At 44.3% G+C, this 12,441-nt stretch overlaps 2 protein-coding genes across 6 annotated transcripts in view; one reads left to right on the plus strand and one right to left on the minus strand.

Annotated features, from left to right (window-relative positions):
• The window catches only part of herc56.1 (HECT and RLD domain containing E3 ubiquitin protein ligase 56.1), an 820,440-nt gene that overhangs the window by 742,841 nt on the left and 65,158 nt on the right, over positions 1–12,441 (plus strand). The window lies entirely within an intron of this gene.
• The window catches only part of mical2b (microtubule associated monooxygenase, calponin and LIM domain containing 2b), a 56,355-nt gene that overhangs the window by 3,165 nt on the left and 40,749 nt on the right, over positions 1–12,441 (minus strand). For 4 of the 5 annotated variants that reach the window (XM_027272323.1, XM_027272324.1, XM_027272322.1 and 1 more), the window contains 9 exons: positions 12,074–12,149; positions 6,840–6,965; positions 5,894–5,944; positions 4,039–4,160; positions 3,739–3,930; positions 3,413–3,576; positions 2,941–3,326; positions 2,785–2,858; positions 2,595–2,684 (listed from right to left, as the gene is read on the minus strand). In XM_027272323.1, coding sequence (XP_027128124.1) covers positions 2,595–2,684; positions 2,785–2,858; positions 2,941–3,326; positions 3,413–3,576; positions 3,739–3,930; positions 4,039–4,160; positions 5,894–5,944; positions 6,840–6,965; positions 12,074–12,149 — 1,281 coding nt within the window. Of the gene's footprint in view, positions 1–2,594; positions 2,685–2,784; positions 2,859–2,940; positions 3,327–3,412; positions 3,577–3,738; positions 3,931–4,038; positions 4,161–5,893; positions 5,945–6,839; positions 6,966–7,045; positions 8,164–12,073; positions 12,150–12,441 lie in introns of those variants that run through there. The other variant, XM_027272326.1, reaches the window with a different exon arrangement.

The following is a 12,441-nucleotide window of genomic DNA, read 5'->3' on the forward strand; positions in this document are numbered from 1 at the left end:
ATCATGTTATCCAAAGTTCGTCTTTAATCACTCACAAGATCACGAGTCAGACTCATAACGCGCCAATCTGTTCTTCTCCAGACGAAGTTTGAACCACGACTGGTAGAGCTGAGCCTCGTCACTGTCTCCCTGTGCCTGAAGATGATAGGGAGGAGGAAGCAAGGACGGAGGAAGGAAGGAAGGAAGGAAGGAGGAAGGAAGGAAGGAAGGAAGGAAGGAAGGAAGAGGAAGGACAGAGGAAGGAAGAAGGAGGAAGGATGGAGGAAGGACGGAGGAAGGAGGGAGGAAGCAAGATGGAGAAGGAGGAAGAAGGAAGGAAGGATGGAAGGAAGGAAGCGGAGACGGACGGACGGACGGAGGAAGGAAGAGGAAGCAAGGACGAGGAAGGAAGGAGGAGGAACGAAGGAAGGAAGGAAGGAAGGAAGGAAAGGAAGGAAGGACGGAGGAAGGAGGAGGAAGGGAAGGAGGAAGGAAGGACGGAGGAAGAAGGAAGGAGGAAGGAAGGAAGGAAGGAAGAAGGAAGGAAGGAGGGAGAAGGAAGGAAGGAGAGCTGGAAGAAGGCGGAAGGAAGGAGAAGGAAGAGGAAGGAAGGAAGGAGACGGAGGAAGGAAGGGAAGGAAGAGGAACGGGAAGGCAGAAGGAAGGAATGAAAGGAAGGAAGGATAGGCGGTAGGAAGGAAGAAGGACGGAAGGACGAGAAGGAAGATAAGAAACGGAAGGATAAGGAAGAAGGACGGAGGAAGGACGAAGGAAGGAAGGACGAAGGGGAGCAAGGACGGGGAAGGAAGGAGGATAGGAAGGAAGAAGAGGAGACGAGAAGGAAGGAAAGAAGGAAGGAAGCAAGGAAGGAGGACAGGAAAGAAGGCGGACGGAGAGAAGAAGGAGCAGAGGGTGGTGAGGAGATGACGGAGACAGGATGGAGAACAAAAGAAAACCATTTCAGTTTTACATCAATAATTGGGGTCTTCTCTCAAAAAAACTCTGGTCTTAGTCTGGTCCCGTCTTGTTCTCATCTCAGTCTCAGTCTCTGGTTCACGGGGGCTCAACAAAGGCCGCTGTGTAAAAAGATGAAGTAACCAATGAGCTCTGCTGTCTATTGTGCGGAGCAGCCATAACCGTACGGGAAGCTGTTAACCAGCCTGCAAGGACGAGGCAGCTCTTCTTTCTGAAAGGTCGGTGGAGTCACGGAGGAAATTCCTTTGAGCTGTACGGTCGTCTCACATTGAACCAGGCGTTGGAACGTATTGTTGCGGGCTGAAGGATCTTTGCCTGTGACCTGTTTTCTCCTCTGATGATCTTCTCTATAGCTACTCCTCTCTCCTCCAGATCCGTCTGTTTCTCTGGCCACCTCCTCCAGCTGTCTCTGGATGGCCTGAATTAATACATATGAGACATTACATATGAGACATTACATATGAGACATTACGTATGAAACATTACGTATGAGACATTACGTATGAGACATTACATATGAGACACTACATATGAGACATTACGTATGAGACACTACATATGAGACATTACATATGAGACATTACATATGAGACATTACATATGAGACATTACATATGAGACATTACGTATGAGACATTACATATGAGACATTACATATGAGACATTACATGATCAAATGAGGTGATTATTATTAGTCCAGGTTTGGTCTTTCTTGCCACGTTGGGCATAATCAGAAAAACTGGTTCTTGATAAGTTCTCTGGAGAACCTCTTTTGGTTGTTTAAGGTTCTTTAGGCCACAATTGTAGCACTTAGATCCTTTGAAGAACCTCCTTTGTACACCTGAGGAACATATGGCTTTAACTGATAAAGGTACCTTGTAGAACCGAGAGGTTCCCCTATGGCATCACCATGAAGAACCACGAGGCTCTAGCACAAACCTTTATCTTTACTTTGATTTTTTTGTGACCTTTTTGTGCTGTTTATGGTTCTTTGAGCCACAATTGTAGCACTTTTGGAACCTTCTTATGTTCTTTCAAATGTTCTTTGAAGGACTGATTTCTGGTTCTTTAAGTCATCCTTTGTAACAATGTGACCTGGTTTTGAAAAAAACCAACAAAGAGCCAGTATGAACGTCTTTGAACACCCTTTACAAATAAAGGTTCCTTGTAGAACTGAAATATGTTCCCCTTTTTTCACTGTTTAAGGTTCTTCGAGGAACCAAATGTCAAAAAGAGTTCTTTAAGTCACAGTTTTAGCACTTTGATGCTTTGAAAAATCTTCTTTGAATACCTGAGGTATACGTGGCTTCAACTGATAAAGGTTCCTTTTAGAACCGAGAGGTTCCCATGAAGAACCACGAGGCTCTAGCACAAACCTTTAAGTCACTATTACAATAATACAAGAACCTTTTTATGTTTTTTTTAATCTTTGTTAGGTTCTTTGGAGGACTGATTACTGGTTCTTTAAAGTCCAACAAAGGAACCGTTTGAACATCTTCTTTCAAGAAGGCTAAATCTGGGACAACTGGACTTGGTCTTTAACCAAAGAGGACCGCTACGAATCTTCCTGTTTCAACAGCTGCCAGTTAACAGGTGTCGTGCCAGAACCGGAGCTGGGCGAGCGGGCAATATAGTAGTACCTGAGCTCTGTGTAGCCTCTTCAGCTGTTCTCGTTTAGCCTGCTGGGCCACCGTCTTCTCGTGCCTCCTCCTCTGTCTCTGTGGACAAAGCTGAGGACAAGAAGAACAGAACATTTCATGCAAACACAGCGTATGCAACACTTTCCTTGCATTGTGTTTGTTCGGTACACAGTAACGGGTCAGTACAAACCTTCTGACTGGATGTCTGGTTTTCGTTTTCGTCGTCACTGGAGGAAGACTCGGGCAGATTCTGTTGACAAGAAGCTGGACAGAAAAAAAGAGAAAGAATGAATTAGAAAAAGTTGCGTGAAGCTTCCCGACTGGACCTTTCCATGCCCGCACTCACCTTTGTTTCTGAGGTTGGTGAGTATCGTCCTGATTTCCTTTTGCGCCTCCTGGTCCTGCCCGTCGCTCTCTGACTCCTCCCTCTTCCTCAGCCTCAGGGATGAAAACAAGTTGAGCTTCCTGCGAGGCGCCGAAGCCAAGTCGTCGAAGAACACGCCTCCGGAGTCTCTGCGGTTTCCCTTCAGGGAAACCTGCTGCAGCAGGGAGGGCAGATCCCGGCCGGCCCCCCACGGGTCGGCCCCTACCGACGCCAACCGAGCGTCACGCTTGCCGGGCTTCTTCTCGTCTCTGGATGGTTCTGGACCGGCGGTGCTGAACAGGGAGCTGAAACTGAACGTTCCCTCTGACATGGGCCTCTGTTTGCGAGGGCCGTCGTGTTTGGGCCTCCTGATGTGAAACAAAACATGGGTACGTTTAACACAGAGAAATCTCGCCTACGGCAGCTTTAATGTGTGAATAAAGTACCAACGAACATTGTGACTGCAGCGCTGGAGCTGTTGGAGGGATTGGTCACGCTAAATGTCCTCCTGAAGGCGTTGGCGATGAGCTGGAAGGCTGAGGGCGACGAGGCAGAGGGTTGGCTCTGGGATGGTTCCCCGTCCTGGCTCGAGTCTGTCTGAGACTTATCTGCTTGTACCTGATAAAAAACATCAGAGGATGGAAAAAACGTGGTCAACATAATGTGGAATTAACTCGTCTTATCGCGTCCACATCACCGTCCTCGGACTGCAGCAGCACAAGGAAGAAACAGCAATAAGGAGCCGAAAACAACTTATATCGGCGCGTTAATAAACTCCACCTGGTCTTTATGTTGATGTGTGATTTTGCTGTCAGTCACAGTTTCCTCTGGTGCAACCAGTACGTCCCAGTTCAGAAGCTTCTCCTTCGCCGTGTGCGATAACATCAAGCGTTTCTTCGGGGTAGACGATCGCTCTTCCCTCTTCTCGCCTGGCTTTGAGGGATTCTGGGTATCCGCCAATGTCTCCGACTTCTGAGAAAAACAGAAATCCTGTCAGTGAGTTAATCTCCTCAAAGACTATCCTGTGCCACGTGGTGTCCATCTCATACATTGAGAATAAATCCTGTGTATGTAACAGACCGTTTGCTTTTCAGATGGAGCGATCTCCTCGAAGTCGGAGTCGGCTTCGGGGACGGTCTCTGGTCCCTCTCTGTCCACCGGGCAGCTCCTCTGGAAGTGCTTGATGAAGATGAGAGGGAACGCTGTGCAGGGGCAGGAAGTCAACAGTTGAGCCGAGATGTTAACATCATTGACGAAAATCTTTGTACGGTGTAGGAGGTTTAGATGCGATCCTATCAGCTAGACTGTATAAAACATATATGTGTATCTGTGACGTCAACCACAGGTTTCTGCTGTCAAGCTCAATGTGGCCATGTTCTCCACCTCACAGCTGAACTATAGAAATCAGCAAAGATGTGGATCGATGTGGCCGAATGACACCTGGTTGGTTAAACAAGCCATCTGTAATGGTTTCTTAGATTAGACTAGATTCAACTCTATTGTCAGTAGGGATGGGAATCGAGAACTCCGGTTTCGTGTGTTTCAATTCCATGGAATCGTTTGGCAGTTTATCTAACGATTCTCTTATCGATTCCAGAAAGCACGAATTACGCCACGTAACTTACGCAAGTTTCCCACGTGCAGTGCAATCAGTAGTGAACAATGTCACCCACTCGGTTCAAACGCTCCAAAGTTCGGCTGCATTTTACCGAAACAGACGTCAACAGGGCGACTTGCAATCACTGCAAAGTGGAGATAACAGCGTCGGGAGGGAACACGACGAACATGCAGAAACATTTGCGCACACAACATGTAATATTTTTAAATGAATGTCGTGTTTTTGACACGCTTTGGCAGCAGCCAGGCTATGTACACCTCTGCGGTTACTATGGAAGGTAAATAACACACTGCCGACCATGTTAGCGCCATGTGCTGCTTTGTAAAACATGATATAACAGTTACATTAAACGAATGCCTTCTGCATTACATTTAGAAGATGACCATGACGAGAGAGAGAGTCTGCAGCTGTACTAGTACTCGCTCCAGTTCACTACCTCCTCTAGATGATGCTGATCAAACTGTTTGTTCTCCTTTTTCCCTAAATGAGAATCGATAAAGAATCGAATCGTTAAGCAGAATCGATAATTGAATCGGAATCGTAAAAATCTGACCTGAACGACCTCAGGTGACTTTAACGACGTCGTCACAACAACTGTCATTAGCTCGAATGAGCCATCTGTAACCACACCCACCTGTCAATCAAAGCGTCCACGCTCTTAATCCTGCATAACTTTAAGCCTTAATATAATGTGAACAGGTGAGTTGTATATAAATTCACCCTCAGTACAGTTGTCATGAACGGGGAAATTAGCTACAGAGACCAAAACTGTTTTTTGTACCAGGCTGTAAACATGTTTATTTCTGCTGTGAAACATGGGGACTTATTGAGACTGACTCACTTCTGGAGCCAGCCTCAGGTGGACGTTAGAGGAACTGCAGTTTGTGGCTTCACTTCACAGACACAGAGGTTGCCATTTGGCTTATACTAAACTTGAAATAAAGTATAAGTAAAGAGAAACCACTGCTCATCTTAGATTGTAAATCAGTGTTTATAGAGGAACGTTTAAATAATGTATTACACTAAAACTAAACCCAGTTTAGTTTAATAGATGTGCATTTAATGAACTCTGTTTAGACTAAAACAATTCAGATGACTTAAACTAAATGACATTTCAGTCAAAAGACTAGATTTGCTATTAAAATTAACACTGCTGTGGAAGTCAAACGCTTTGTTACTGGAGAAAACACATCACAGTGAGCGAGACCTCGAGCTTTCAAGAGAACAACACCGACCTCTAGTGTCGCACATGTTACATTACAGCAGTGTTGAATCAAACCTGAGCTGACCTGAAGATGAAAAATCGGAGGTACTCACTCGCCTTGATCTTCCGTCTCCAGCGATGATTCTGTTTGGCGTTAGAGCGATCTGCAGAGACGGAGTGGATGTGTGTTTGTGAAGGTCAAAGTTTGAATTATTATTTTACTGAACAGCATTATGTCGTCCACAAGCTCACATGTGTCTTCAACAGTCTCTGTGTGCTCTGGGCTCTAAAGTGTGGTCCAGGTACAGAGATCACCTGTGCAGGTAGGGGGCGTGGCCTCAACAGCCCTGCAGTAAGCAGTGTGCTATGTGTTTTACACATCTCATGCACGTGCAGCCTGGAGGAGCCAGGGATCGAACCGTCGATCACAGCCGCCACTAAAGTCTGGTTGTTTTAGTCAAGATTATATATTTTCAACAACTATATTTTAAAAAGGTCCGGTGTGTATAATTTAGTTCCATCTAGTGGTTTAATCGTTTCATTACGATCTCCTCAACCTTCCTCGAGTAAAGGACAAACAACGCTGCTCCCACTGAAGTAACAAAAACAAAAATCTTATTTCTAGGTGATTATAGCATGACAACATAATTATGAATATTATACGAAGTTTCCAACTTTGAAAATTCCAAGAATTTTGCACCCGCAGTCTGGAGCGCCTGCTGCCACCACGACCCGACCCCGGATAAGAGGAGGAAGATGAATGGACGGATTGGCGGTGGACTATAATAATTAAAGTGCTCACATGAAGAAGCAGACACATTTTCTCAAACTAAAAAACAACCCAGCAGAGGACAGAGCGTCTGGAAAACTTCAGTGTGGGAGAAAACCTCCAACACAAACACACCAAGTTAAAGTTCAGCCAGTTTAAGACTCTCCCTCTGGGAATATCAAATTTTGAAGCAATAACAGAGACTGGAAACACGTTTGTGCTGCTAATACACAAAGAGAGAGAAACTTCCTTTAGGTCACTCAACCACAAACTGGATTGAACGCACTGACCTTTCGTACCGTCCTGGCTTTGGCTCTTGGCCTCTGCGGGTTTGACAGCGCAGCAAGCTTCCAGAGCATCGACCGCCATCTCCGCGTCTTCAGGAAGTCTTCGCTCAGGCAAGTCGGACGTCGCACCTGCGAGTAAAAACAGCTTGAAGTAGATTTTGAATGAACGCTGAGCTGCAGAAAAACGTAGCTGATGTCATGCATAATGATTAAGAAAGAAGCTATTAATAAAAGTTACATACAGTAAAAAATGTGACACATGCAGCTCCACAAAATAAAATATTCACATTCGTTAACGGTACTCACAGAGTAACGAAGTCAACAAAGGTGATTCCACTTCACAGTCACAGCAAAGAAATGAAAAAAGATCTTTAGATGACCAGATTTGATCTATTAAAGGTCCAGTGTGTAAGATTTATGAGTATTTATTGGCAGGAATGTAATATAATAATAAAAAACATAAGAATTGTCGTGTTTTTGTTGTCTTAAAACGACAAACTAAACTCTGATCTGCAGTTTTGTCTTACTGCTGAGAGGCGGGGAAGTTTTTCACCACGAGGTTTCACTAAATCACTAAATCCCACACACTGGACTCAGATGAGGAGCCAACGAAAAGAGTTCAAAACCTTCACCAGGTGATGCGGAGACGCCCAAACCCAGAGGGAGGGGAAAGGAGAGAGAGCAGAACCCAGGAAGGAAGCTGACGACTGATTCACTTCGATTCTGTTCAGCTCGACTCGAGCGTTTGATTCCGGCTGAGCTCTTTGTCCGTTAGAAGCTTTTTAGAGCGTTAATCCTCCTTTTGAATCAGCTTTTTTCCATCAGATGTTACGCGGAAGCACGCGTTATTTGTTGAGTTAACAGAAGCTGTGACGGGACAGGATTTACGTGGGTGATGTTACGTTAACGTGGCACAGAGGGAAAAGGATCGCCGGAGGCCTTTTTGTGGATGAAGTTGTTAATTTGGCGGTTAAAAGACGAAGCTCGGGACGCTGACGCGTTCACGTGTGTCAACAAAACCACGCAGCAAATTATTTATGTAATCAAACTGATTTATTTTTGAAGATATTTACAGCTTATAAATATCATAAATTAAGCAGTTTTTTCTTTACAGTAATTATCAATGTGGAAAACAGAAATAACAAAAGCTTGGCAGGCTGCTTAGAGACTCATTATGAACAAAAACTAACATTCAGAAAACAGCAGCCAACAAAATGTGCAAAAAAAACAAAAAAGAAACAAGCTGCTACGGGGGGCTGCTGATGAAAAGTCTAGGAGGAACATGAGAGAGATCTGGAGAGGGGCTCTGAGGGGGGCAGGCCTCCGTCTGAAACAGAGGGAACCACAGACAACACCACAGACAACGTGGACAACATCCGTTACCGGAGTCTGACGAGAAGGGAAGGCTGAGAGAGAAAGAGGCAAATTCAAAGATTTCGGATGTTAGTGAGGCACGACATGAGCGTTAGGCGGGGTTAGCTCGGGTTATATGACGACCACACAAACACGTCGACTGAAAGGTGCCATGTGTGCATCAGCTGACGTCACCTGTGATCAGGTGAACGGTGTCTCCGTACGTAACGCTTTACGGCACCAAGTCACACAGCAGCAACTATTTCACTGATTCTGGTGAAACTGGATCATATTTTATGGAGGAAATGTTTTCTGGTTTTCCCTCTGATGTCCTCCGGCTGCTCCGCCTCAACTCTCTGTGATTTACAGAGTTTATGATGGACAGTGAAGTAAACTGCTGACAGCTGTAGCTGCTGTTAGATCAGTTCGTCAGCTTGGCGGTGAGCTCAGAGCGACGGGTACCCGTCGCTCTGAGCTCACCGCCAAGCTGACGAACTGAGTGTTTGTACCAACAGGCGTTATGGACGACCAGGAAGAAGAAGAGGAGGTAACCAGGCTCAGCAGCCTCTATGGACATAATGGCAGAGGAGAAGAGAGTGAAGAGGACGCTGACGGAGGAAGCCAAGAAGAGAAAAGGAGAGAGTGAGCGAGCAAGAAGCCGCCGGACAAGAGTAAATGTGGGACTGACTTTTAGTTGGTTGGTGAAATAAAAGGCTGAAAGACAGACGCCTGATTGGTTGACTCGCCAGTTTTTGATCAGAAGTAATGTAATCAGAACAAATCACTAAAATATTTTGATGGTTTTTGGTCATTTAATACACCGACACTAAAGTACTGTAACATTAAGCTGATGAAAAGTCCAGTTGTTGGGGTTCATCCTCTGGGGAGCTTGAATGTGCGACAGCTGTTGAGATAAACCTCTACGGATGCGACACACGACACCTTCACCGACCACTCCATGCCATACCATTGGGACTCCATGCTGGCCTGTGATTGGTTAATCTGTGTTAAGGTGAAAGAGTGGGCGGAGCTTACAGAGGCAGCCAATGCAAAAAAAAAAAAAACGGCAAGATCTCATGACCAAAAAAAAAAAATTTTTTTAAAAGCCGGCCAATCGTCACCTTCCTCGCTGGCAGGAATCAGCCAATCAGAGGATGCAGCATTGGAAACTTGAAACAGACTGAACAAAAATGAAGTGAACGAAAAGAGAGGGAATGAATTTGGAAAATAAAAAAAACGAGATGTGGAGGGGAAAATGGACGATGGAGAAGATGGAAAGAGGAATGAAGCCAAGAATTACACGTAGTGTTGGTAATAAAGTGATTACAAGAAGACATTAAATCATGAGAACTGCCCCAGCAGTGCATCTGTTTAAAGACTGGACCCCAAAGTCTGCACAAATAAAGACCATAGGCATCGATACAACAGAAAATAATCAACAAAATACAAAAGAAAAAACAAAAACAAAGTGAAATATCTTCACTGAGTCACGAACAAACAGTCTGCATCTATAATCCGCAGTAACTCGCCGCCTTGTTGGACTTCGTTCATGTGGTTTTAAAGTTTACGGCAGCAGACACTGTCTTTCTTTTATTTATTTATTTTTTTTAGGGTGGTGAAGTGAAAACACTTGTGAAGGTTAAAGGTCATCAACGACCTGAAGGCTCATCGTTTGTTTGGCCAGTATGTAAATAAAAAAAAAAAAAAAGGTTTAGATGCTGATTTCAAACTGATTTTCTAATTTAATGCAACCAGTTTAAAAAAAAAAAAAAAGTAGTAAATACGTGAACTCTTCCTGTATGTACGGAAGCCTCAAGCAATCATACATTTAATTTGATAATTTTTCCACTTGACAGTTAATTTCATTTGTTTTCTGGAGTTATTCTCAAGATCTCAGTTAAATCTATATATGCATGTCTGTATGTAATATAAATAAAGATGAAGCAATGATATTATGTTGAATTAATTATCTTGACAGAAATTATCCAACATTTGTTATTTCAACATAAATAACTTGAGAAAATGGAGGAAATGATGAATGACCGCTCTGGGCTTCCGTACATAGCAGAAAGAGTTGCTGATTTAGTTTTTGGATTGAATTTAACTTTTAAAGCCTCAAAATAAATTGGAAGGTGACATACAGACCATAAATAATGAGCCCAAAGTGAAGTCAGTCAATTTTTTGTCTTTAAAAAATAAAATACAGAAAGTTAAATACGACCTACCACAAAGTGACTCAATTCAAAGTATTTCCTGAAATGAAAATAATAAAAAATAATAATACTGTTTTGGCACTTCCATTTCTTCTATTGCTTTGTGTAGTTAAATACTACGGAAGCCCAGAGCGGTCATACATTTTATTTCCTCTTTTCTTATGATAACAAGTTATTTATGTCATTATGTCGAAATAACAAACTTTGTTTTCCTGAGATATTTTCCTCGAGGTCACACGAGACCACGAAACTTTGTTTTCTCTAGAAAACAAAAGGAAATAACTGCAGAAAACATCATTGCAGTTATTTAATAAACTACCCTATCCTTTATTTTCTCAAAATCTCGAATACTGAATTACGTCGCTCTTTGAGGAAAACAAAGTCTAATTCCTCTCAAGATCTCGAGAAATAAAACATTTGTTATTTCAACATAAATAACTCGAGATGTAAAGAAAACAAATTAAATTAACTTAACGAGGAAATAAAATGTTTTGACAGCTCGGGGCTTCTGTAAAATCTGACCTGACACAAAGAAGGGAGGAATTCAGATGAGTCAATTCAAAGTATTTCCTGAACTGATATTTAAATACTGTTTTGGCATTTCCATTGCACATCCCTGTGGACGCAGAGTTAAGGTGTAGCAGGCGGAGTCAGCGTGACGTCAAACCCACGTGGATCGTTCGGGGTTAGAGTCAAAGAGTTTGTTCCAGGTGAGTCCACTGCACTTTTCACAAAACTTCAAAAATCGGGTCTGTATTGGCACCTTTCAGGCGTTGCGTACAGTTTCAACAGCCTGGAACAAGCCCATGTGAGTTACATTCACCAGGGTACAACACCAGGAGACCCCGACAGTCAACAAACATGTACCAGAGGATCTGAGCTTCATCACCAACAGAGGCTGCAGCATTTCACTCATGCATCACCCCTTAAAAAAAAGGTCCAGTGTTTAAGATTTAGGAGGATCTTATTGCTCTGGATTTTAAGTTTCACGGCCATCGTGGGTTCTCCTTCACTAAATCCTCCGCACTGGACCTTTAAGACTTTAAGCGTAACTAAACCCTCAAACCACTTTTTCCAGATGAAACGACCCGTTGATTTTTCATGCGTTGTTAACGTGTGTGACGCATTAACGATGCGTGATCTCCGTCACGTTTAGCCATGAACCTACGCCGCCTTTAGTGAGCGTCCTCTGCTGCATCTATAAAATTTGCGAGCAGGGTTTGGGGGTTTAGTTACACTTTAAACACACGACATGTATTCAGAGCACCGATAATCAAAGTTGATTAATAAAGAGCAAACAAAATGAGCACTGACGTGGAAATACAGATATTATTTGCTTTCTAAATGGTTACATTCATTCCTGATTCATCCACTCTGGGCTCCCGTTGGACCCTTCCTAAGTGCACGAGTAGCCGATGAGCTGCTGCCGGGCGAGCTGGTGCTCCTGGTACATCTGTCCCAGCACCTCGTGCATCATGCAGAGCAGAGGACCGCCCAGGCTCAGCAGCTCGTACATGAACTCGTAGTCATGCGAATGACTCCTGACGTGGGACCCCGCAGCTGTGAAAGACTCACACACACTTCCAAACAGCCGTCGAGGCAACACACACACAGCCCGGCTAGCACGCCTCGGCCAGCTCAGGCCTCGCCTAAGCAAGGAAACCAGGGTACCTGGAGGCTGGATCTGGACGCTGTCCGTCACCGAGTAGCTCCCTCTGTCCAACGACGAGGACGTGACTCGTTCGTCCTACACGAGAGAGACACAGGAGGGGAAACGATGACGTACAACATAACACAACAAATATTTGGGATATATCAACGGTGCAGCAGTGAACTGGTAGGACGTTCCACCAACGGGCAACAACAGACGAGAAAAGTTCGGATCCTGAGCGTACGGGTGGCAGAGCCAGGCGAGAAGCTGGGTAGCACGTCGAGTCAGGTGAGGCCGGGCAACACGTGACCAGAGAAGGTTAGCTGGTCATCGATCATGATTCCTAAGTTTCTCTCTACACTGGTAGGAGCGAGACACGGGGAGTCAA

Source organism: Larimichthys crocea, chromosome XX, assembly GCF_000972845.2.
Source record: "Larimichthys crocea isolate SSNF chromosome XX, L_crocea_2.0, whole genome shotgun sequence".
In the NCBI taxonomy this organism is placed as follows: domain Eukaryota; kingdom Metazoa; phylum Chordata; class Actinopteri; family Sciaenidae; genus Larimichthys; species Larimichthys crocea.